Source organism: Vipera ursinii (genome assembly GCF_947247035.1).
Source record: "Vipera ursinii genome assembly, chromosome: 2".
Taxonomy (NCBI): Eukaryota; Metazoa; Chordata; class Lepidosauria; order Squamata; family Viperidae; genus Vipera; species Vipera ursinii.
In genome coordinates, this window is record NC_139513.1 from 109987887 (window position 1) to 110014662 (window position 26776).

General features: G+C 38.6%; 1 protein-coding gene across 1 annotated transcript in view; it reads left to right on the top strand.

Moving 5' to 3' along the window:
- Positions 1–26776, top strand: part of DNAH9 (dynein axonemal heavy chain 9) — a gene marked incomplete at both ends in the record, with an annotated part of 237237 nt that overhangs the window by 31239 nt on the left and 179222 nt on the right. Inside the window, 16 exons of the mRNA XM_083352326.1 lie at positions 2867–2993; positions 3785–4040; positions 5571–5812; positions 7765–7900; positions 8662–8858; positions 8953–9377; positions 13278–13500; positions 14332–14498; positions 15551–16421; positions 16977–17107; positions 18331–18457; positions 20203–20355; positions 21595–21720; positions 24239–24478; positions 24827–24987; positions 25947–26103. Coding sequence (XP_083208452.1) covers positions 2867–2993; positions 3785–4040; positions 5571–5812; positions 7765–7900; positions 8662–8858; positions 8953–9377; positions 13278–13500; positions 14332–14498; positions 15551–16421; positions 16977–17107; positions 18331–18457; positions 20203–20355; positions 21595–21720; positions 24239–24478; positions 24827–24987; positions 25947–26103 — 3739 coding nt within the window. The remainder of the gene's footprint in view (positions 1–2866; positions 2994–3784; positions 4041–5570; positions 5813–7764; positions 7901–8661; positions 8859–8952; positions 9378–13277; positions 13501–14331; positions 14499–15550; positions 16422–16976; positions 17108–18330; positions 18458–20202; positions 20356–21594; positions 21721–24238; positions 24479–24826; positions 24988–25946; positions 26104–26776) is intronic.

Sequence of the window (26776 nt, forward strand, 5' to 3'; positions counted from 1 at the left end):
TATATACATAAAAGTATGTAGGAGACTAAGCTATATTTAGCTAGAATAATGAATCCCCTAATTTTTTTATGAACTTCACTTGTGATATAAAATCTAGACAAATCCACTTTGGTGAAATATTAAGCACACATTTCAAGTCACCAGACCTATATTACCAACTTATTAGAGGATTTTGTGCTCAAAATTAGCACGATTGAATGCAGTGTAAGTAAACACAGGTACAATTTATAATATGGGTGAAATCAACAATGTTGTTGCTATACTGAAGCCCACAGAAGACTTAAAGTTAATTATAAAGACTCAGGAAGCATACCCAATATAATTGTTAAACAGCAGGCAAAATGAATTGGCCAAATCAAAGCCTAGAGCAACATCTGGAGATAACCAAGGCCAAGTTATACCGTTCATGTCAAAGCTGGATTACTTATGGCCATAGGATATAAACAACAACCAGTATATTTATTACAGCATGTAATTTACTACAAATTAAATACTTTCCTGCTTTACTCAATACCACCTTTTCTAGTCTCAAAATAGATATTTGTAAGGGTTCACTTATGGATCCATGTTTTGCTCTTAAAGACATACTCTTTCCTATCTGGCACTTCATAGGCTAACATTTTGACCTTGCACTACTATGTTTGCCCTACTGAGTAGACTTCATTCTGAGTGGGCTTCATTCTCTGTTCCAGACTTAAGTGCCACTTTCCCAGATTCTTTTAGATATGATCCCATCTTTTTTAAACAGAATTTGAGCTTACAGATTTTTGAAGCCCTATTACATCTCCAGATTTTAATTTACATATCTTAGATAAACATAACTCATATGACTGCTTTATCTAGAATAGATAGGGACGCAGTGGCTCAGTGGGTTAGGACGCTGAGCTTGTCGATCAGAAGGTCGGCAGTTTGGCGGGTCGAATCCCGAGTACCGCGTAACAGAGTGAGCGCCTGTTACTTGTCCCAGCTTCTGCCAACCTAGCAGTTCGAAAGCACGTAAAAATGCAAGTAGAAAAATAGGGACCACTATGGTGGGAAGGTAACAGCGTTCCGTGCGCCTTTGGTGTCTAGTCATGCCGGCCACATGACCACGGAGATTTAATTTTATTGAGATTTTTATACCGCCCTTCTCCCAAGGGGACTCAGGGCGGTTCACAGGGCATAAATAATGTATAAATAACAATACAAACATTAAAAACAATTAAATCAATGCCCAAGTTAAAACCAATAATAAAACAAGCCTATATAAAAAAAACCCATGTACCCCCATCAGGCCAGACCCGCTAGTTCAAATAAATGGGTCTTCAACCCGCGACGGAAGGATCGGAGGTCTGATGCCATCCGGAGCTCTACCGGCAGTTGGTTCCATAACGCCAGAGCACCCACAGAGAAGGCCCTCCCCCTGGGGGCCACCAGTCGACATTCCTTGACAGGAGGCACCCTGAGGAGGCCCTCTCTGTGGGCGCGCACAGGGCGGAGGGGAGTCGACGCTGGCAGCAGGTGGTCCTCGAGGTATCGCGGACCCATGCCATGTAGGGACTTAAAGATCATAACCAAAACCTTGAACCTTACCCGGAAGATGTCCTCAGACAAGCGCTGGCTCTTCGGCTTTGAAACGGAGATGAGCCCCTAGAGTCGGAAATGACTAGCACGCATGTGTGGGGGAACCTTTACCTTTTACCTTTATCTAGAATAGAATGTAGAATACAACAGAGCTGGAAGAGATCTTGGAGGTCTTCTACTCCAGCCCCCTGCTCAAACAGGAGACCCTATGTCATTTTAGACAAGTGGCTGTCCAGTCTCTTCTTAAACACCACCAGTGATGAAGCACCCGCAACTTCTGATGGCAAGCTGTTCCACTGGTTAATTCTCCTCACTGTTAGGAATTTTCTTCTTAATTCCAAGTTGCTTCTATCCCTTATTAGTTTCTATCCATTGTTTCCTGTCCTGCCCTCTGGTGCGTTTGAAAATAAGTTGACCCCCTCTTCTTTGTGGCAGCCTCTCAAATACTGGAATATTGCTATCATGTTACCCGTAGTCCTTCTTTTTTTTAAACTAGCCCAACCTAAATCCTGAAACCTTTTTTCATACGTTTTAGTCTCCACGACTTTAATCATTTTAGTTGCTTTCCTCTGCACTTTTTCCAAAGTCTCAATATCTTTTTTGTTGTATGGTGACCAAAACTGGGTGCAGTATTCCAGATGTGGTCTTACTAAGGTTTTATAAAGTGGTATAAATACTTCATGTGATTTTGCTTCTATGGCCTTTGTTTATACAACCAAGGATGGTATTAGCATTTTTGGCTGCCGCTGCACACTGCTGGGTCATGTTTAAGTGATCATCCACTAGGACTCCAAAGTCCCTCTCATGGTTACTCTTTTGAAGTCAGGTTTCTTGTGATTCACTTTGCAAATTTATTTATTTATTTATTTATTTATTTATTTATTGAATTTTTATACCGCCCTTCTCCCGAAGGACTCAGGGCGGTGAACAGGGCATATAAATAGAAATACAAAAGTTAAAAAAAGATTAAATAATTGCCCAATAAAACAGTCAAAATATGAAACCCATTAAAACCCTAAGGTTCCTAAGGTAAATTGGATCGTGTTTGTATGTTGTAAGTGAAAAATATCTGAAAGTTGATTGAGCAGCAACCTTGGAATCTTCTAAGAGCGGTGGGTATGTGGAGAAATGGCTTTATAGGAAGAAACCAAGTATTTTTCCAGACAGTAGGGACAGAGGGGCAAGAACCTCCGCCTACAATTTTTTCACTTCAGATTTGCTTGCAACATAGCCAGGAAATCTCTTCCAGTAACATGTTGACAGTGCATAGAAGTGTTGACATGATTGCTTGGTCTTCTGGCAGATATCAAGAGAAGCTGTATGAGGAATGGTTCCAGACTGTCTCTGTGAAAGCTCAATATAATCTCACTCAACCACTGATCCAACGAGATTCAGAGAGTAAACTGATTACAGTCAATTTTGACCCTCAGGTAAGATGAAAGAATGTTGATCTTACGGAAGACTTCTCCCTCTTCTTTTTGGCAGAAACAGGTGCAGTTTTACAAAGTGAGAAGTGTTCTCATGCTGGGAGCCAAGAATGGCTCAATCTCTGTACTTCTCAAGGAGATAGAGATTTACATGGCTAAAAAAATATCCTATAGAATAGCAACATCATCATTCGCACAGTGCCATTCAGTGGAGCTCGATTGTAGTTCACGTATCCAAAATTAAACATTTTATCCAACAGAAAATATGCTGAATTAAAACAAAAGCCCAACATAATTTTCTGCCTATAGTCACAGATCAGTGATACGCATATAAGAATCTCCAAACAGAAAGAGAAAGAAGATAATTTTGTTTAAATCCATCACTTTTGCCCAGTTGATATTCAGAAGCATGTTGCTTTTTCAATGTAGTTTCTGTTAACTGACAGGGTTAACAGATAAACTTTTATGAATTTGACTATAAAAGCTTGCTATTTCCTAGTAATTTATATAAACATTTGTGAGATTAAAACTGGAATTGCTGTATGTAGAAATATTTGTGGTTAAATTTTAGAAATATCTCATATTGTTGAGATGACAGTCCACAAGGTACCCTCTAATTAATATTTTTGAGTTGAAAAGGAAACTTTCTCCCTATGTTCCTATTTGGTTATTCAGGAAGTTTTATAATTGAAACTCTATACAGAGAGAGAAGAGAAGAAATACAACTTTTTATAGGAAAAAAAGAACACCAATGAAAAGGTTTCAAAGATTTATTTTACTTTGTGATTTTCTAGCTGGTGTCCATTCTAAGAGAAGTGAGCTACCTTGGAGAAGATCAGATTGGGAATATCCCAGAAACAGCAGCAGAAATATATTCTTCTAGAGAATCCTTCAGGCAATTAGTGGCCAACTTGGATTTAATGGTTACTTGGTACAACAAAATATTGTGCACTGTCCTAGAGGTGGAATATCCACTCATACAGAATCAACTGCGTGAAATTGATATTCAACTGAAAGAAGCAGAAGAAACATTAAATTGGAAAACAAAAGGTAAGCTCTGCTTGTAGAGTCCCATGTGGTAAAAATGAAGTGATTTCTGATCTTTCAGCCAAGCTGGGTCTTCTTCAGAAAGCTCTCCTTGCTCACATTTTCTCCTCTGCAGATAAATGTGGATGTTACCAAACTGGGTGAAAAAATACCGTGTTCTTTCTTCTTCCTGGTGTCTTCTGGGCACTGTAATCATCTGGTGTCTATAGTGCTGTGTACATTTCAACCCAGAATGTTGAATGTTGGGGCCTTTATTTTCCACTTTTATTAGTCAGGGAACATGACTGAGTCAAGGTTGACTCAGCCTTCCATCCTTCCGAGGTAGGTAAAATGAGGACCCAGATTGTTGGGGGCAATAAGCTGACTTTGTAATAATGCCGCTTGGGGGTGTATGTGAAAGCCCTAATAAGCAGGCATATACATAGAATGAAGGCTACTGCTTAGCTTGTAAGACGCCCTGAGTCTTCGGAGAAGGGCGGGATATAAATGGAATTAAAATTAAAAAAAACCATGGCTCTTTGGAATTTGAGAAGAACCTAACAGCGTAAAAAGAGAAGAAATAATGAAAAAATATTTGAAGGATGGCCCAAAGATGCTTTTTCATGAGGTTACTGGACTTTCTTGTTTTTCTTTGAAGACATTTCTCATCCAAGAAGCTTCTTCAGCTTTGACTGGATAATGCTTCTTGGATGAGAAGTGAAACATCTTCAAAGAAAAAACAAAGTCCAGTTACCTCATGAAAAAGCATCTTTGGGACAATTATTTCTTTTTATTTTTTTTATTTTTAATCCCATTTATACCCCGCCCTTCTCCGAAGACTCAGGGCGGCTTACAATTTAAGCACAAACCAATGTGCTTAGCAATAGCCTTCATTCTATGTATATGCCTGCTTATTAGGGCTTTCGCCCCCCACCCAAGCAGCATTATTACAAAGTCAGCTTATTGCCCCCAACAATCTGGGTCCTCATTTTACCTACCTCGGAAGGATGGAAGGCTGAGTCAACCTTGAGCCTGGTGGGATGCGAACCTGCACTAATTGCAGGCAGCTGGTGTTACTTAAGGAGGCATTAGCCCACTGCTCCACCAAGGCTTCTGAATTATGACCTGAATGACTAAATCTCCATAGACATTTGGAGGACGGGAAGTCATGCTGGTGCTGATTCAATTCTGAGTAGCTGGAATGGAATAGTTGGCTGAGATTCTCTTCCCAAAATTAAGGAAAAAGTAATGGTAATTGACATTAAATGTTGAAGATTGTATAATAATGAGAATTCTGTTTTAGGCCTTCTGTGTTAAATTATTTTTGCTTTGGCAAAATTACACTGTAGTCATGCAAAGGGCTATATTTATGTAGAAGAAAACAGCTCATGTTCAGTAACATTTTCTCTCAATTCATTTGTTTCCAAAGGGAATGCCATCTGGCCTTTCAGTAAGAGCACAGCAAGAAATGATTTCCCCCCTCAGTTTTATAGATTGGATGACTTGTCATTGTTAGCTTCTTAAAATGTTCTCCATTGTTACTTTTATTGGAAGGCCTTTGGGATTGTATTTCACACATGTTTAACAGTGTTCGAAACCTTGAGCAAATGATCCAGAAAACCAAAGACAACATTGAGGAAATTCAGAATATTATGAAATCTTGGGTCTTTCCAGTTTTTGAAAGAAAAGATGGGAAAAAAGAATCTCTGCTATACTTGGATAATCAGCAAGAACGACTGAACAAACACTATCAGCTCATTACAGATTCAGGCCATAAGATCCATTTTCTAATTAAGGTATGGTATGCATATGTGGACATAACTAATCTGTTAGGAAGAGTCATCTGCAAGTATTTTGTTCCCATGACTAAAAGTATTAAATAATTATACACATAAAATGTCTCATCCATGCTCTCACTTTAATATGCATTTATATTAACGTTACATGAGGAGTGCCAGGTCAGAAATTGGTAGCTACTTTCATCATATATGCCTGTTTGCATTTAGAGCAGGTTGGGATATAAACCACACCGACAAATGAAGGTGTCTCTAATTAAATAGAAAGATTCTGATGTTTCATTATTCTGTATAGATTAATGATTTTATTGCATATATTCACAACAAAACAAAATGCCGAAGTACAACAAAAACTACTAAAAAAATATAAACTAGAAGAGACAACAAAAACTCATGCTACTCAGAATGAAGAGGGGGAAAAATATAAAATAAAAGCAACCCTTTCTGAACATCTACTGAGGTATCTGGTAAATGCTTCTTGTATTTACCCCCTTTTTATATAAAATCTTTTTGATGAATTAGTCTCATCTTAAGACAATGAAAAACATATTTAATATTCTTTATAACCCAAGACTGACGTTAAAATTTTATTATTTTATTACCAGAATTTATGTTACCTGTTTCCAATTCTTTATTCTATATTTCTTGTAATTTGTCAAAATTTATCTTAGTAAGATTCCTCAATTGTCAGTTGATTGTTGGTTTAGTGACCCAAATACTTCTTCAATTATATTCAGAACTGTAGGTGTTGCCAAAATTGCCAAAACATTAGGTCCAATTTGGGAAAAGATCAATTAAAAATATTGTAAATTATACTCTTGTAAGATAGGTTTTAGACAATGTTATTCTTTCTATCTCCCCTCAAAGGCATTATTACAGTACTCCCCTTTAAGGCATTATTACAGTACTAATAAACAGATCTAAAATAATATTCCCATTTTGAGCCAAACATAAAACAAAAACATTTTTCTGCACTATTGTTAAATATGGTTATGCCTGAGAATCAACTCAAATCGAACCTTTATTATGATCAAAGACCAGCATAATCCACAGAATTGATTAGGAGAACAAGGGTCAAATCCCCTTAAAATCCCCTTCTCAGAAACATCCAGTTATATTTTGGTGCCTTTAATGCTTGGAACATACAGTAATGAAATTATAAATAAAACTGAACTAGATTTTCAAAGGATAGCCAGTAGAAGTTCTGGAAAGATGGTGGTTGCATGGTGTCAAAAGATTCATAGGGAGAAGATCTGGGATACACTTAGCATATTCAAGTAAAAGATTAGGCAGCAAATGATGGGTGAATATACTGAAATATTTGAGTACCTGTATCAGGCACAGTTAGTGATGATCTGTGTTGTGTAGCCGGTTCTTGCAGGCATTGAGCGAGACGGGAGGTTCAAACAGCATCAGGATTTATTGAAGGTTAAAACATTAAAAGAAGTGAACTAGGAGCTGCTGCGCAGCTATTTATATGGTTGGCCGATAGGCGGTGGCCAATAGATTTAAAGCAGCAGTTTCCTGCCCAAAAACCTACTTAACCAGCTGGAGACAGCCAGTCTAGGCTGGCCCAGCAACCGTTACAAAACATACATGTGAATCCAGTAATTAGCAAAGAGTTCAACATAAGCAAGCACTTACAGCATATAAGGCTAATACATTACAATCTGTACTAATGATTCCTATTGTTTCCTTTATGCAAACCTCAAAACCAAACCTCAGGCACATCCTCAAACATTTTTCACGCCACTAAATGTCGCACTTGCAGACTCAATAGGACATGTGACTTCTACAGTCACATCAGAATGTATGATTCCCCCAAACAGTATCTGTAAGAAATATATTTTAAAAAGTAAAAGGGAATACTAGGTAGTGCTGTTTCTACCTTTCTCATTAGTACGGAGACAAGTTCAAAGCATGTCTTTTAATTATGATTTCTTTATATTTAGGAAAATTTAAGACTCTTTGAAGCAGATCCATCTTCTGATGTATGGAAAGCTTATCTGGAGCATATAGATGAGATCATTTTGGATGGATTCTTTAATGTCATTGAATGTTCACTTAAATACCTTTTGGAAAATACAGGTGAACTTGTCCTTCTAGACCAGACTCCTTTCTCATTTATTTTATGGGTGGTTATTTCATTATTGTTGAATCGATTGTGAACATAGAGGTGGTGGTGGTGGTGGAGGTGGAGAGAATGTTGGGCCTTCATGTTCTAATCCGGATGCAGTGTGCAGAATTAGGATTGCAAGAGATCTGGGCTGTGAAAACGAGATTTCTCCCCTTTGTATCTGTATTTTGCTGTGATCAAAAATAAGAGTTTAAAGTCAAAGGTATGATTTTTTTCACAAAATTATGCTGATGTCTATGTCTATTCATTTAATGCAATGTAGAGGACATAGAGAAATGACCTTGAAGAATAGGAGAAAAAGCTGCCACTAAAGCAATGGTCAGAGAAGTGGATCTTCAGCATGGATCAAGAAACTACCTTGAAAAACATCTCAGACAAGCCCCATCCTAGTTTCCATGAAGATAAAGTGAAAGAGGAGGAACATTCAGACTATAGCTGTTACAATAAAAGTAGTCCTGACTTACATGGAGCTTGTGGACCATAGACTGTTTATCTTGTACTGTTGACATGCTGCTTGCTTCATCTGTGTTAGGCTACAGTTCCTAGACTTTATAGCGAGCTTGGCCTTTGGTTGGACTGGCTGAGAATTCTAAAAATAGTAACCCAAGATATCTGAAGCATGCCAAACTGTGGAAAGTGGTAGTAGTGTTCCATTGCAGAGGTGGGAAGGAACTGCCAGCTGACTAGTTACATCTGCCTTCTTATCCTGCAGATTCCAAGGCAGGCCATGCTCCTCTTTTCAAAGTGCAACTGGAGCTGTCTGTCCCTGAGATGCTATTTTGCCCTTCTCTGGATGCTGGTGCCAGCGATGGTTTCTATGATATAGTTGAAGGACTTGTGAATAAGATCTACCGGGTCTCTTCCCTGGTACCAAGGCTTGCAGATCATTGCACATTTCCTCATTATCAGGTTTGATCCTTAGTGGCTATAATCCCCTATTATATGTGAGTCTATGCCTCCACTCTTCTCTTTAGTTCAGGGTTGTATTTCTGTCTCCCGACAGGCTGACATGGAGGAGATGGCTGACCTTGCTGACATGCGCCAAAGCTTAATGGGGCGTGTCCAGAAGATGATCTCAGCTTGTGGTGACTATTGCAACTCCTTTGACCATTACTCCTATCTCTATGTGGATGACAGAAAGGAATTCTTACGTCAGTTCCTCTTATATGGTCACGTTCTCACCGCAGAGGAGATAGAAGTCCATGCAGAAGAAGGGGTCCCAGAGACCCCTCCAACACTTCAGCAGTTCAGAGAGCAAATAGACTCCTATGAGAGGGTCTATGAAGAAGTAAGCCACCTGGAACCAGTCTGTGTACTTGACAGCTGGATGAAAGTAGATGCCCGTTCCTTCAAAGCATCTCTTCTGGGTATAATTAAAAAATGGAGTTTCATGTTCAAGCAGCATCTCATGGATCATGTGACCCACAGGTACCACTAGTTTTCTTGCTCCATTTAGATCTTTTATGTTAAGTAGAAAATGTGGTTAAAAAGGAATGGATAAGCATCTAGACCCAAAGCTTCTTTTTTTGTGGCACTCCAGCTTCTGCACTGTACATCAATGCAATGTTTAAATAGTTGGCATTGTGGTGTCCCTCTCTTTTCAGGCACGAAACATGTAGGTCCAGTAGATGTAAGTTGTACAGAACAATTGTGGTGTTGAAGAAAAAGTCCAAGAATTCCCAATATCTTGTAGTTTGGCTCATTTCCTCTCATCATAACACCAGCTGCTTGTTCATGCATGTGTTAAAAACTTGACCCATGAGAGATCAGTTTGATGTTCTGTGAATCACAGTATTTTTCTTCTTAAGGATCCTGTTGAAATGTCATATTTCCAGAACTTGATTTAAAATTATCATAGATGTAATGTTTTCAATCAGACTTATTTGATTCATGGCCATTTTTCCCCAAAATGTTCTTGAAAAACTCTTCTGTTCCCACATGGAATGATCTGTGCTTATTTATTTGGCTTTAAGTCAGTTTCAGAGACCTTCCTTCAGTGATCTTTTAAGTGAGCATTGTACATATAGCAAATGCCTCTATGCTGGAGTGATTTCCATTTGGGGGGAATTAAAATTCACATATGATTGGAACAATTAGTAAAATTAATACCCACACTAACAAATAATGGGAAGAATTAGTTCAGGCAATTTACAATTACTACAATTCCAAAGATATATACATGAGAAAAAAGAAACTACAGGGAAACAATTATACATTTTCCAAAGGGGGAAAACTGTTTAATTAGCATGACCAATGCCTAATACATGGATAGCATGCTGATTCTAAATATTCTAATTATTAAAAGGTTTAATTTTAACAAAAATCAAGAAGGAAATATAATATGTACTAAATATGGCCTTATTAAAAAAACATCAGAGACTGGGTGATTGTGCAGACTAGGGAATCTTTTATTAGTGGTAAAAATTGAAAAGTTAAATAGAAAAGTAGGGCAGTATCAGTTGATCATTACTTTTTTCAAAGAAGAGAATGTAGAAGAATTTATTCCCAAGTTGCTGTAAACAGTAGACAGGAATAGTAGACTGGAACTGATGCATACAAACTACCTTTAGATCAAGATAGGGAAGTTCCAATCTTTGGGATTGATTAGCCATTGTTTGTCACAGCTTTGCAGGCCCTTCACCTCCAGAATCACAGTAATTACTTTGTTTTGGCTACTATGCACTTAACTGAATTTCACATTTTCTAAACTATACCAGCTGGAGCACTTCCTAAAGTTAGGTCTGATTATGGAAATTGTAATCTTATTCTATAATCTAATGATCTGGAGAGCATTAGCTTGATGGATTCTCTGGTTGTTTTTTTCTTTTTTTCTTGCTTGTAATTGCCTCATCCTATGCATAATTTCATGATCTGAAAGGATAAGGAATATTACCATTAAATGTCTTCAGTGCTGGTTTAAAGTTCCTTCTCTTTTTGTGTACTCCCACGGTTATGCTTTAAATGTCATGACTAATTGTTGCAGCAAAACAATAATCAAATGGCAATGACTGAATCCTTGTTGAAGGCATTACAGTACAGCAATCTCTGTGAGGTCTTGTGGGATATAGCTGGAAATATGCAGTAATCGTAGTTTATTCTGGGATAAGGTGAGGGACACTAATTATATTACCAAATTATGGGCATAAAATGATAAAAAAAATATGAAATGAGAATGCCGATTATTCCCAAGAGAAGATCGTGTCATAGTTTTTCAAGTAATGAGAAACTTCAGGAGTTCTGTGGATTGACTGGCATTTCGTCCTACTTATATTAACATTGACTACATACTTTTAACATGTTTTGGATTTCAGCTTTCTTCAAAAGTGGAGAAGAATGAGCCCAAGGAATATTGCAAAGTAATAGTCCATTTCTTTTAGGGAAAAAAAGTAAACGTATCAAATATGTTTTCTAAAAATGGGATCTTTTTTTCCAGTTTCCTCTGAGTAGAAGGATTCATTTTGTCAAATCAATTATTTACACTGTTTCTTCAGTGCAAAAAAAGAGAATCAAGCTGCTATCCTTTCTTTAGAATGGGAAAAGAGCCGTGCAGTCCTTTTTTGTCCATGTAGTTTAAAGAGAGAACTATTTCCTGCTGTGGCTTTCCAGCAGTGGGCGTTTCATGATGTATTACCTCTGAATGGGAGGTAGGGACTCCACTTCTCTAGCCTGGCTAAGGGCTGTTGAGCTGATAGCCAAAATAAATAAATAAATAAAAATGGATCAGGTATAGCTTTAAACTTATGTTTTGATGGCATAACAGAGGCCATTGTTTAATACTTATCATTAGAAAACTAGTTCTCACATACTTTACGAAAAGGGTATAGCAAGTCTCCTGGATCCAGCTCTCCATTAGAAATCCAGAATTCAGATTTATTTCAGGGCCAATCAACCCTTAGGACTAGCCTGCTGCCTGGTAGACAGTCTGCGATTGGTGAGGGCATAAGTCTCCCAAAAGATTCATGGGCATGTCTATTATTTATCACACCAATTTATTTATTTTATAATCCTGCCTTTACTTTATCAGGAAAGATGTCAGTTAAAATAAACACTGTATTTTTTTTCTTCCATTCATTTGTGTCCAATTCTCAGAGACTGCCAGGATAATTCTTTGCAGTTTTCTTGACAAGGTTTTTCAGAAGTGGTTTGGCCTTGCCTCCATCCTAGGGCTGAGAGAAAGTGACTGGCCCAAGGTCACCCAGCTGGTTTTGTGCCTGAACTAATATTTATAAGTTTCTAGAAAGTTTCTAGAAAGAATTATGGCTGCGATAGATTATTTGCTTTGTCTTATTTTGGTTTTTGTGGTTTTTGGTGGTGTGGTTTTCAGTATGGCCGTCATTTCTTATCAGGGGGTGATTGCTTCAATAGGTGTTTCTTTTTGTGTGTGTGTGTGTGTTCTTATGGCTGTATGTGGTCGTACATTTGCTGCATTAGTGATATATATTGTGTATTTGGGGGGTTGGTTGGTTGTGGTATTTGGTTATTGTGTAAGTGTAGAAAAGGATGAGGGGTTTATTTTCAAGGTTGGTGGTTTTAAATATTTTTTCCCCAAAGGGTAGTTTAAATTAACATTTCAGGGACTCTCAGAGGGCCAACTCCTCTGGAATCACTGTCCAAGATCAGTCCAAGAGAGGGATGCAGTGCTGGGCAAATGGCCTATGCTCAGAATCCCTGCCCTGGCCCAAGGAATAGGAATGGCAGCAATCTCTCTAGAACTTCAAATCATACACAAGCAGGTAACAAGATGGTAATTTGGACTTCTCTTAATCCATTGGGCAGGTAATCCTGGGCAAATGTTCCTATAAGCAATGTCTACTAAAATACACCTTATTTACCTACCCTTGTTGAAAGCAACCTGGAATCCAATAATTCTACACTTCTTTCAGTTACTCTGAGACTCAAGGACTGCACCCATTTCTTTCTCCATATTTTTCCCATGGTTGTGATGAAAAAAGTAGAAAAAGTTTCAATTTCAAAAAAAGGGATAAGACGTTGTAGGCAACCTGCCTTCTCTATTTGTCCTAGCCCTTGTTAGGCAACTGGGCTTTGGAAATCGACAGCTCATTTGTCATGTCATGATCTCTCCCACCCCCCCACCCCCACCCCCCAGCCTCCAAGATTTAGGATTGCATTGCCGCCTTTTTCTTTTGTTCAGGTGATTTGCTGAGTAGGAGCCCTTATAATTTGGCAGCCAGGCTGGGTCCTTTTTTTTTTGCTAAGGTAATCGTTTTCTCTAGTTATTTGCTTGAAGGATGATAGATTTTGTTATCACATTTATTGTTCTCAACATATTGTTTTTTTCTGTGATTGTTTCCTCTGCTCTGCCTTTAGTTTGTCTGACCTTGAGGAGTTTGCAAAGATTGCTGAGAAAGGTTTGAACAAGAAGTTGGAGAAAGGAGATTATGAAGGTTTGGTGGAAGTTATGGGTCACCTGATGGCCATTAAAGATAGGCAATCCAGCACTGATGAGATGTTTGATCCCTTGAAACAAACTATTGAATTATTGAAGAATTATGAGCAAGAATTGCCTGGGGATGTCTATAGGCAACTGGAGGTGAGTGAAATCCTAGATGCGAATAAGTAAACATAGCACAAACTCACTGACTGATTTAAAGACACTATTCTCATCCAGAGAATGGTCATGGAATACTTGAGCCTAAGAGCAGTAATGGAGATAAGGAGGCATAATCAGTGTCAGGATGAGAGATGTCAGCGTGTACAGTGTAAATCATTCCACACTTTCTAAAGAAGGAGTAGAGTAGACATCTCAATCTGTGTGATATGCACATATTTGCATGCCTCGTAATAATAAAACAGCCTGTCCCAAACAGCCTGTCCCTCACAAGCTGAGTTGGGACTGGTGTTTTAAATTCTTAGCAAATATTGCCAATGGATGCTGTAGTTCTAATATATCTGCATTACATAGCATTTCTACTGAATTGAGGAAAATGTATAGAAATGGGCTACCCGTCCAGATTTGCAGCCCCATCATTACTTTTCTTCCACTGAAATGGCAGTTTGAAGTTAATTTTAGTAGACATAATGATTTTAAAACATGCCACATTTATTTTATTTAAAACATCTTTTTTTGCTTGTTACTAATCTAATAACATGCATTAAGATCGTGATACAGAAGTATGAATAGGAGGATAAAGAGGGAGACAATGATGGGCACTGAAGACCATGGAAAATTATTCCCTTTCTTCTTAATGGGATGCAAGATGTAGATTTTTCTTAATTAAAAAAAGAAGGGAAACAATATTTATTGAGGAAAACATGTAGCTAGCAAAATACCTAAGCAGCACGGTTCCTCTGTTGGAAACAAAATATCTGATATGTTTTTTTTTAGCATCCAGCATAATTTTATTTATTTTCTTGCTTCCAGGAGCTGCCAGAAAAATGGAACAATGTGAAGAAGTTGGCCATAAATATGAAACAGCAGGTGGCTCCCTTGCAGGCAAATGAAGTGGCCATACTTCGCAGGAAGTGTGCTATATTTGATGTGGAGCAGAATAAATTCAGAGAAAGATTTCACCAAGAGGCACCTTTCAGGTGAAAGGCAAATCACTGCTGTGAAGCAGTAGAAGTCTTGTGAACTTTACTGAATATAGCATATATTTACCTGGTGACTAAGATAAAAGAGACCAAACCATCTGAATAAGGGAGGCCCTTTTATCTGGCTCGTTCTTTGCACTGGAATCAGTATCCTGTTATTGCAATTCTTGTGTTCTCGATGCCAAATAGCAAGGAAAGGCTAAACAGTTACCTTTTGTAGCATCTTTCCATATCTGTCATTAAAAGATGATAAAAGATGATAAAAGATACACAGTGCTTTTTTTGTAAAAGAAAAAGGTGCCGGAACTCACACATGTCATACAACCTGCCTTGCCTACCATTCAAGGTTCCATCCAAAAAAGGTGCCGGAACTCCGTTCTGAGCGTTCTATGAGAAAAAAAAAGCCCTGGATATACGGTATCTTTTTGCTCCTGGCATGGGTATTGCTGATGTCTTACTTTTTCCTTGCCATTACGCTATGCTTGCAGTTCTGATACATTGGTCTTGGCCTCTTCCTTGACTGGTATGAAATGCTTAAATGGTGTTGCCACCTCAGCTTGACCCAACTCTTCCCTGAAATTTCCTGGCCAGTTAATTGCTAAAAAGCTACTCTCCTGGCCTTTTTCCTCTGAATTTTGCTGCACAGTTAATCCTACTTCAAGATGCAGAATTCTGAAAGAGATTCCATTATCCAGCCTGTAATTTTTATAAACAGCTTTCTGGGGTTGAAATTTAATATGTTTTGTTGCCAGTTGTCTGTTATTAGTGCCCCCTCCCCCCCAGCTGTAAAGTTGATGGTTCTGAAATTATTTTGAATGAACACTCATGAAAGGTAGGAGCAGGTGCAGCAAATAAGTCAGAAGAAAATGTGGATTGGAAGGTAAATGACAGCTGTTCATATTTCTTACCTATACAGTTGGATAAACCATACAGTATTCTTTAATTTCCATTTAAGTACACACTAATCATTAATGTTTAGCATTTCATTGCATTTGTAAGGGAAAAAAGTACACAATACTGATTAAACTAAGTTAAAACTTGCTTCCTAGATTTGATGCAACAAACCCTTATGAAATGCTAGATGCATCCCATGCAGAGCTACAGCAAATGGAACTTACCATGACCTCAATTTATAAATCAGGAGATTTATTTGAAGTCAATGTTCCAGACTACAAGCAGCTCAAGAAGTGCCGAAAGGAAATGTGCATTCTTAAAGAACTCTGGGATATGATCTCCATAGTGATCTCTAGCATGAATGAATGGGAAGCTACAAAATGGATTGATATTAATGTTGAAAATATGGAACTGGAATGCAAAAGGTTTGCCAAAAGCATTCGGAACTTGGATAAAGAAATGAGGGCTTGGGATGCATTCTCAGGGTTGGACAACAGGGTGAAAAACATCCTGACCTCCTTGAGGTCAGTGTCAGAACTGCAAAATCCTGCCATCCGGGAGAGACATTGGAATCAATTGATGCAAGCCACAGGCGTGTACTTCACAATGGATGCAGACACCACCTTGGCAGACCTGCTCAAACTCAACCTACATAATTTTGAAGATGAAGTTCGGAGCATTGTTGACAAAGCCATGAAAGAAATGAGCATGGAGAAAGTTGTGAAAGAATTGAAAACGACCTGGGCTAGCATGGAGTTTCAGTATGAACCTCATCCACGCACAAATGTCCCGTTGTTAAAATCTGATGAAGAGCTCATTGAGACACTTGAAGACAACCAGGTGCAGTTACAAAACTTAATGACATCCAAATACATTGCTTTTTTCTTAGAGGAAGTGTCTTCCTGGCAGAGGAAGCTGTCTACGGCAGACTCAGTCATTTCCATCTGGTTTGAAGTTCAACGAAGTTGGTCTCACCTAGAAAGCATATTCATTGGGTCAGAAGATATCCGGTCGCAACTTCCTGAGGTAAAATCATCATTCCCTTTTTATGGGAAATACCACATAACTGTCAGAGAGCAATTATTAGAAATCTGGGAATTGTAGTGCTATTAAATCTGTGCAGCTCCAACCTGAGGAAGGTAATTTAATTCCCAGGATTATAATTCTTTAGGGAAAACCATGACATTGGAAGCAATGTGAGCGATTTTAAATATTTAATGTAGACAGCTCTGCTGGATAAGATGACATAAGTAAAGGATGCAAATATACCATGGTAAAAAAGTTGCTTGAGTTCTGGAGAAATAGCACTTGCAAAGGATAAAATGGCTGATGCACAGACTTCGCTAAATAAATGGTCATTGCTTATCTTGTAATTTCCAGACTAGTATTTATGGTGTTTTCTGTAGCTATAAATCTGAGGTTGCTGGGTTATGTTTGGAGAGGAATTCCTTGTCTTGGTTTGCATCCTGTTGCATATTTGGGATAAGGCACTGCTCCAAAGATTTGAATGTATAATAATAAAAAACACCTTTCAGAGACATGTGCAAGAAATCGGTAAGTCTCATCTCTTCTCATTTATAGGATTCCAAACGTTTTGAGGGAATTGATATTGACTTTAAAGAACTGGCTTACGATGCTGAGAAAACCCCAAATGTAATAGAGGCAACTAAGAAGCCACAGCTATATGAGCAGCTAGAAAATATTCAAAACAGGTGCGTTAAGATACACATACCTGAATTGTGTGCTTCCCTATTTCTAGGTAGGTAAGGATGGCCCTACTTACAGTTTCCTTTTCTGGGATGCATGATTAAATCTGGCTTTAAGATAACTTTTTAATCAGCCGAACTGTTCTTTTTATAATATGCAGAGTTATAAAGAGAGATGGATGCCCTGTGGCTATGGACTCTGCGGTGCCCTAAATGAGCATCCCAGAGCCTCTTGTAAGATTCCAACATTTTGTAAAGGGCAGCATTTGTTTGTCTGTTGGATTTAAAATCCCACTTTTTTCTATAGGACCTCAAGGCAATGTTCCCTCTGCCTGTTTCCCACAACAGCCCTGTGTGGGAGATTGGGCTAAAAGAGAGTGACAGGCCCAGTCACCTAGTGAGTATCTGTGACTGAGGATGGATTGGAACCTGGGTTTCCTAGCTCTTAGTACAACGTTGTAACCTGTCTGTTCATTATTATTCTCGATACACAAAGAATAATCCCCATAGCCCTAATTAATTAATTAACATTAATGTTCAATTTAAAGACAGCCTGCCCATCATGGTTGTAACTCAACGGTGGTCATGTTGATCGTGTGACAAAGCCAAGGTCACAACTATTTTAGTGGTGGTTGTTAAGCAAATCACAGTTGTTAAGCCAACCAGTGGTGCACTATAGATACGGTTTTGCTAAAAATATTTTTTGTTAAAAAATGTCCCTTTTTGGCAAAAGGAGCTTAAAATGTGGTCATGTGACTGCACTTCGGGTGCTCAGCAACTGGGCCACATTTATGGCCGTTTGCAGCATCATATGATCTTGACCAGTCGGGGGACACTTTCTTCAAATTTGTGTTGTAACTATTCTCCAGGTAGGTTTGCTAAGTGACCAATTGCAAGTGAAGGACTAACTGTAGTTCTTACCTTGGCTCTCTTTTTCTTTGTCCAACTTTTGAACATACTTCTCCCAATGCACACAAGCTATTCAAAAGTAGTTCTTGATTTGGAAAAAGTAATGGAACCTCATTTTAAAAAATGAAATGTATTATTACATATGAAACGTATGTGCATAAAACATTTTTTTTTGCTAATGTGAATGTATTAAGTAAGATACACAGCCTAGAAAGAAAGAGCTATTGGATAAGTGTGTATCAGCACATCTGGTTTACTTAGACTGTTATATTTGCCTTTTATTCCATATAGTAATGCTATTTAATGTTTGATTTTGTCAGATTGTCTTTGTGTGAAAAAGCTTTGGCTGAATATTTAGACACCAAAAGATTGGCCTTTCCCAGGTTTTACTTTATTTCCTCTGCTGATTTACTTGATATTCTTTCAAATGGCACCAGTCCACAGCTGGTAAGTCACTTCCATTTTTTTTCTAGTCATAAACATGGCATTTTGGAGAATGTGCTGAATTCAGTTCCTCAACACTGGCTGTAAGACGAGCCTGTTCTTTCATTTCTGCTACATTGTCCATAAATCGTCCCTTTCAAAGCATGCTGGATCTTTGAATCCCCACTAGATGGCAGCCTGTACATCTAGTACTTTTCCTAAACTCAATTAAGTCAACATTGGTTTGTGAGAGAGAGAGAGAGAGAGAGAGAGAGAGAGAGAGAGAGAGAGAGAGAGAGAGAGAGAGAGAGAGAGAGAGAGAGAGAGAGAGAGAGAGAGAGAGAGAGAGAGGGGTGAAAAGTTTCCCTGAATGTACAAACGTTGCAGTGGGCTAAGCAAATTGCAGAATACCACATTTTGCTGTACTTTTTATACTATCCCTGACTTTTCAGTTGCCAGTTGTCTACAGATATTGAAAAGTTTGTTAAGATATATTGGGAAAGATAATTTGTAGTAGAGAAAGAATAGGGTGGAAAATGAATCTAAGTCATTTATTTAAGCATTCATACCCACCGCTATCAGAAGTGCTTACGTAGTGGTACCCAAGGGGGAAATAGCTTTTAATATCAGGCAACTGTTGCCTTCTGGATCTAATTATTTTTGCATATGTAAAAGTAAAGGATAGAAGAAGGAACATAGGATGGTTTTCAGCCATGCCTTAGATTCATCAGAGTGTTTTCATCTGATCCAGGCCTAAATACATCAGAAGAAGTCTCTCTGGTATAATGAAGAATAATGCCTTAAAAAGCTCTCTGGTAGAAGAAAGAGTATTTTAAATTCTGCCTTTTTTAAAAAAATCCCATTTATATCCCGCCCTTCTCCGAAGACTCAGGGCGGCTTACCATCTAAAGCACAAATCAATGTGCTTAGCAATAGCCTTCATTCTATGTATATGCCTGCTTATTAGGGCTTTCGGCCCCACCCCCGAATAAAATAGCCATTTTATTCCTATTTTAAAAAATGTGTTGTAAAATCAAAATAAATATGTATGATGAAATATGGATAAATGTGTTGGTTTTCCATTGTTGTCTTGGAGTTCTGTTTGTTGATTCTAGGAGAGGATTAACTATACAAAGATTTCATCTTAGTGCCCCATCTATTAAACTAGCAATGCTTTAGGGACAATTGAAAGATTTAGTTGATGGCAAGTAAGTATATTTATCATATGGAGGGAGAGATGCTTTCTACATAAATGAAAGTTATTTTAAGATCGCAGAGTTGGTTTTATAAGCTACTAAATGCTAATTATAATTGTTATGTATGCAGGCATCTGCATAGCAACAGCCACCAGGGGGCGTTGGCCTGAACGGTTTCGGCAGGAAACCCAGTTTCGGCAGGAAACCTAGGGTCAACCCCATTGGCTGTCCGCTTACCTGGCCGGGTATTTAAGGAGGCCAGGTAACCCTCACTCCCCAGTTCGCTATCCCCCTCCAATAAAGAGCTGAACTCACACACTGGCTGGCGTCTCTTCCGTGCGTCGGACCCACTACACAATAATAATTGTTGGCATTCTTCGAAATTTAGATCTCTGGAAATGACAATTAGGAAAATGGGCAAGTGTAAAGTTGTGTTTCACTTTGATTCAAAGTCTGACAACAGTAGTCTTAGTTAATATGCCAGCAGGGGATTTGAGCTGATTTTTTTTTAAGTCCTCATTTAAGTTAAGTGTTCCTTGAAATATGAGCAATCTGTCTTAATTCATTTTGCAGGTTCAGCGCCATCTTTCAAAACTTTTTGACAACATGGCCAAAATGAAGTTTGATGTGGATTTGGAACAAAACCCAAGCAAGCTGGGTTTAGGGATGTACAGTAAAGAGGAAGAATATGTTGATTTTAGTGAGCCATGTGATTGCAGTGGGCAGGTAAATGAGTGTCAAGAAACAAATTGCTTTTGGGAGGGAGGGAGGGAGGGAGGGAGGGAGAGAGAGAGAGAGAGAGAGAGAGAGAGAGAGAGAGAGAGAGAGAGAGAGAGAGAGAGAGAGAGAGAGAGAGGAGGGAGAGGGAGGGAGCAATAGGTTCCAATAAGCCACTTGTGACAACTATTCTAGCAGCCTGGAGAACAGAGAGAAAGAAAGGGAATTATGCTAAGTGACCAGTGTGTCCTTCATTGTCATGTAGGGCAGCCATTCCAATATGCTATCTGAGCTGGACATGATGTGAAGGCCTGGATTTTTATTACTACGGCTGTATTTTTCTTTGCCATTCCTACTTTTATATATCAGACCTTTTAAGATGCAGATCTGAGCTGAGGTTAATATTTTATAAATACATTGGGAGATGGGGGAGCAAGTGGGGATAAAGTAAAGTTTAAAATGCCTGAAATAAGTATTTGTTTTAAAAATGGCATTTCATAGCAATGATCATCCAGGCAAGTCAAACCATTATACCAATGGTTACTTTAGAGTCCAGCTTTATCTTTAATGGATCATGGACAATTTAGAGAAGCAGTTTCAATTCTTGAGCTGGAGTCAAAAAGCCATAGGAGGCTTCCTCACCGATTTTCACCTCATGCACATATATGATGCTCAGAATAACATAGAATTATCCTTTCCAGAAGATGTGGTGGAGTGTGAACAATTATGAAATTTTCTATGGAAAATGCTAATCAAGGAGAGGTGCCTGATCTATGGCCCACAAAAGCCCTGGAAATGGACACTAGAGACTTCCAAAAGTTGATACTACGTTATAATACCATGTGCACTGAGAATTGATATTAAATACATGACTGGAGCATAATTATTTTAAAAATACTTGATTTTAAAGAAATGGAAATTAAGTTACAGTAAATCTGATTTTTTTCTGACCTCATTTGGAGTATGGCCTCTGGAAAGATGAATTATAGCTCTCAGTAGGGAAAAACGTGCACAACCCTGCTACCAAAAATAAAGAAGTTCATATATATATATATATTACTTCACAGCTGCCTCTTCTCACCCCTGCAAGGTTATGGTATATGGGGTTTGGTAGCAAGAGGGCCAATTCCAATTGGTGCATCCATCAGGATATCCTCCAGTGAAAGTGCCTAGCAATATTCTTTAGTATTTCCAGAGAAGGACAAGTTGTAGATGGCCACTGATGTAGTTGTTCACCTTCTTCTCTAGGTGGAGTGTTGGCTGAACTGTGTGTTGGACTCCATGCGGGCCACTGTAAGGCATGAGATGACAGAGGCTGTGGTGGCTTATGAGGAAAAGGCAAGGGAACAGTGGCTGTTTGACTATCCTGCCCAGGTATTCTTTGCTTCTGCTTCTGGGGAACAATTTACTGTGTGTAGAATCTTTTTTTTTTTTTGGAGCAAATGATATTTGCTCCAATTTTCCCCAAGCAAGCCACCTCCACTCCTGATAAATAGGATTTCTAGTGAATGAAGGTGAATAGATGTGTCCCAGGATAATGTTGCAGGATCCAATCTGGGTCAGTGATTGGGACCAGAGGCTTAGTCTTCCAAGCTTTCGGACTTGTTCTGGAGCCCATCCTTGCGGAACTTCTCTCTCACAACCAGGCATCACATAAATACTATACATAGAATAGCCCAAAGCACACACTCTGTTAGAGGGAAGTTCCCCAAGCACGAATCCGAAAGCTCAGAAGACTAAACCTCTGGTCCTGTTGACCGACCCAGCTTGGATCCTGCAAGGATTTCCCTGCCAGTTGCTTGCAATGGTGGATTAAACATACTAGCTGCTATAGTCTAGCATATACGGAATAGTGATGGAATGGACAGTTACATTCTCTAATATTTATCATTTTTCATCTGTAGTACGTATGATCAGGCTATCAGTCATAGTTTAAAGCCATATTAGCTTCTGTTTACAGATGTTGAATCATTTACCTTTAATTCTCAAACAAGCCCCCTCCTCACGACCATCACTGCTGAAAACTGGTAGCATGTTGGATTGCAGAAAAAGATAGACTATAATATAAAATCTACAATCAATATTTCACTGTTAAAAAATAAAGCAAACTCCTAAAGTTCCCCCTTATAATGCTAAATTACAATCTCATTCTAGTAGGTGATGTAGCCAAACCTAGATTATGACAACCCCCCCCCCCGATCCCTTCCAGACATTAAGGGCAGGCCTGAACAAAAGATCTCCATCTCTTCTCTAGACTTCAGTAGGTTTGTTGGTTAAGAGAAGGTGTTTTAAATAAATATGACTTTTATGATTCACACATTGCACTAAGCCATGATTTTTTAACCATTACATCTTGAGCTAAAAACAAACAATCATGTTGTGGCTTATGACAACATATGAACCCAACAGGTCTGTTCCTTGACTCTGGTTTATGTACTGGAGTTCAGAGATTAAGAACAACCTAAAGGGTCATTGTCAAGGGCAGTGATGTGAAAATAATGGGAAATGAAGTTTCTATTACAGGCCAGCAGCCTTGCTTTTGTGTTAAACCAATAGGGGAAGAAGTCAGTGCCAAACCCTGGAAAAAAAGGAAGGCCACCAGTAAAAGTTTAACTTTTAAATGTTTAACCTTTTTTGCTCCCTCTATAAACATTGTTTCCACTTTAATAGCTCTTGAGCCAGATCAGTGCTACAAGAATCAGGCTGCCAATGACTAAAGATTATCAAATGGTTTTATAGCTCAGAAGTTTTTCCTTTGCTTTAAAAAGAAAAGAAAAGCCATTTCCTCCAAGCATCTAATAAATAAGGGCTTGGGGAAAATGGTTTTCTTTTTATAATATACTGGGCAAAGGTTGCTTTGCTAGTCTAAACTTGATTTAGATACCAGACACTGAACAAAACTCTGGTTGATTTATTTTTCATTTTTTTTAAAGCAATGGTGCAGATATTTCAGAGCGTTCCCGTAGCTCTCTGCATAAGTCTGTGGTGCAAACGTCTGTATCTGTTCATGTTTAAAAATAATTGTGCCTTCCTAATGGTTTACTTCACACTTATTAACATCCTGCTTCTATCCTTTGACACTTAAGGACATGAAGTTCTGTATGTCATGCTTCTTATGAGCTTTTTTACTGGCTTCTCATAGATTACCTGAAGCAGGTGGTAGTAGCAAGAAATATCTTTAAGATCAGAAATATTTAATCTCAGCTTTTAGATTATTTATTTATTTTATTTATTTATTTTAATTCCATTTATATCCCGCCCTTCTCCAAAGACTCAGGGCGGCTTTACAAACTTAGCAGTAGCCTTCATTCTATGTATATGCCTGCTTATTAGGCCTTTCATACACCCCAAGCGGCATTATTACAAAGTCAGCTTATTGCCCCCAACAATCTGGCCCAACTACTTAGTCTTTGTGTGACTGTAAAACTGGGTTGTCATGGGCTTTGATTTGATCTTCCTTTTGTAGATTATTTTTTTGTTTGATGAGTTGCCACCCCCTATTAACATTTCTCATAAAGTTAGGAAAACAGTTATGCTACAAAAGGGGATAGAAGTGGCTACAACAAATACAGAGGTCCCAACATAAATCAGAAGTTAAACCTGCTTATACGGCTATAACATCTTCCCATTTACACAGCAATAAATGAATGAAGCACTCTTGTCAGTTGATAAATTCCATGTGGCTTTTGGGGAGAATTGACCAGGAGTAGTAACTTGCAGGCCTCTGCGGATATTCTTTTTAATTATACTTTTTGCTTCCTGATAGATTTCCCATTTTATTTTTCTGTAAATGAAAATACGCCTGCATATGCACACACATACAAGTTGGTCCAGTAACACATCAGTTGCTAGTGACTTTGTGAAGGAAGTTAAGTTGCTTTTCTTCTCCAAGGTGTCACTGACCTGTACACAAATCTGGTGGACCACAGAGGTTGGGATTGCCTTTGCCAGGCTGGAAGAAGGCTATGAAAATGCCATGAAGGACTGTTATAAGAAACAGGTGACACAGCTCAACACATTGATCACAATGCTCATTGGTCACCTCTCTAAGGGTGACAGGCAGAAGATCATGACTATCTGCACCATTGATGTGCACGCTCGAGATGTGGTGGCGAAGATGATTGCCCAAAAGGTTGGTCCTGCAACACGAGGAACAGCACTATCGCTTTTGGCAGCTATTTATCGTGGGAAAACTGTACAGTAGTTTTTGCTTTGCTAAGATTGGGCTCTACAAAAAAAAAAGAGAAGTAGCAATGGGATTATTTTGAAGGGATATTTTCACTGATCTGGATCTTAAATGCATAGAAGTTTCAGGGTTTGTTTCTCTCGGTTAAAAAAATAACTACTCTAGGAGAGCTTATGTAATTTCAATGTAGAGTAGAAGAGGAATAGAGGGAGTAGAAGATATTAAAGTTATTAATTGCATCTGAGTTTAGGCTGAATCTTTTGTTTCACCTTATTCATATTTTTGCACTTATAGGTGGACAACGCACAGGTCTTTCTTTGGCTATCACAACTCCGACACAGGTGGGCAGAAGAGGAGAAGCACTGTTACGCCAATATTTGTGATGCCCAATTCCTGTATTCTTATGAATATCTTGGGAACACGCCACGTCTAGTTATCACTCCTCTAACAGACAGGTAGGGGTCTAGATGACTTCATGGGAGAGGAAACATTATTGGTAAGGTGCCATGAAGCTTGGATGGTTGTTATAAAATGGGGGGGTTAGTTTTGCAAAAGCATGCACTTTCCAATAGGCAGTTGTGTTTGTAAGTCTTGATTAGCAGAGATTCAATTCAGATCCAGCTGCTGTCTTTCTTAAAAGACATTTCCTCTTCTTAGACCTGGAAGAAGAACTGCAGAAGGATATGAAACAGATGTGAGGATTTTATGTCGCAGTGCAATGCTTTAAATAGGTTGCCTATGAAACAAATAGCACTGCTTTTATCAGAACGGTCATTGTTGACATTGATCAATGATTGGAAGCCCCTTATAGACTTTTGTGTAAGAAAGAAAATGATTTTATGATTTCTATTTTTGGTGATTAGAAAGTATAGGTTATAGAAAGAAGGGAATTGTAATGAAATCCTGGAGCAAGTGGTTTGATTAGAATTTCATGTATGGTATAACTGCTAAGGGGAAGGTTGGAAGCTGCATGTGTGTGCATGTGCATTTCATGTTTTTTGTTTTGTGTTTTATTTTTCTTTTCTCTATCTTCTTTCCCCTCTTTTTTAAAATTCCTATTATCCATGTAAACTCTTGTAATAAAAACATTTGTTTTTTAAAAAGGGTCCTTTTCTGTAATTAGGCTTCGCAGTGTTTCTGAATTTGCCTGCCTCATCAGAGAGAAGCCAACTCATTTTGTTTCTGAATAGTTACAAGTGATGTAGACTCATTTGCCTGATGTTATTCCAGCATTGTAATCCACCCAAATTCATCTCCTTTCTACAAATTTTCTATGGAAATTTATTTTATTTCTACCTAAAATTATAAAGGAGTCATTGGTGGGTTATCAGTAAAAATTGGATTAGGTGAAAGTATGCAACCAAAGTTATTCATTTCTGTTTTCTGTTCTTTCCTTCGTCCTTGTACCTGGGAGATGTTATATCACTCTCACACAATCATTACACCTAACGATGAGTGGGGCACCTGCAGGGCCAGCTGGTACCGGGAAAACTGAGACCACCAAAGACCTTGGCCGAGCTCTTGGCATCATGGTATATGTGTTCAACTGTTCAGAGCAAATGGACTATAAGGTAATGGCTGGAAAGCGATTGACCGCAGTAGGTGACGTTTCTAAAGGTTAATACAAAATGATCTAATTCTTCTATTGTATCCCTATGAAAAAAAGGGACGCGGTGGCTCAGTGGGTTAGGATGCTGAGCTTGTCGATCAGAAGGTTGGCAGTTTGGCGTGTCGAATCCCGAGTGCCGCGTAGCAGAGTGAGCGCCTGCTACTTGTCCCAGCTTTTACCAACCTAGCAGTTCGAAAGCATGTAAAAAATGCAAGTAGAAAAATAGGGACCACTACGGTGGGAAGGTAACAGTGTTCCGTGCGCCTTTGGCGTCTAGTCATGCCGGCCACATGACCACGGAGACGTCCTCGGACAAGCGCTGGCTCTTCAGCTTTGAAACGGAGATGAGCACCGGCCCCTAGAGTCAGAAACGACTAGCACGCACGTGCGGGGGGAACCTTTACCTTTACCTTTTATCCCTATGAAAAAGTTAATACTTTTTTGAATTGGTGACTCCTCGCTATGCGGAGGGGACCAGAAAAAAAAAGCAACCTTGAGAGAAGTATGTCCCCTATGTAATAAAAATGTACACTTGAGAAATATATGGTTCATATTTGTCAATGCAGGTACTATGTTTAGTTCCACCTTTGTCTAATCAGTGTCTAGAGAACCTTCTAAATTGTTTCTGAAGCTGG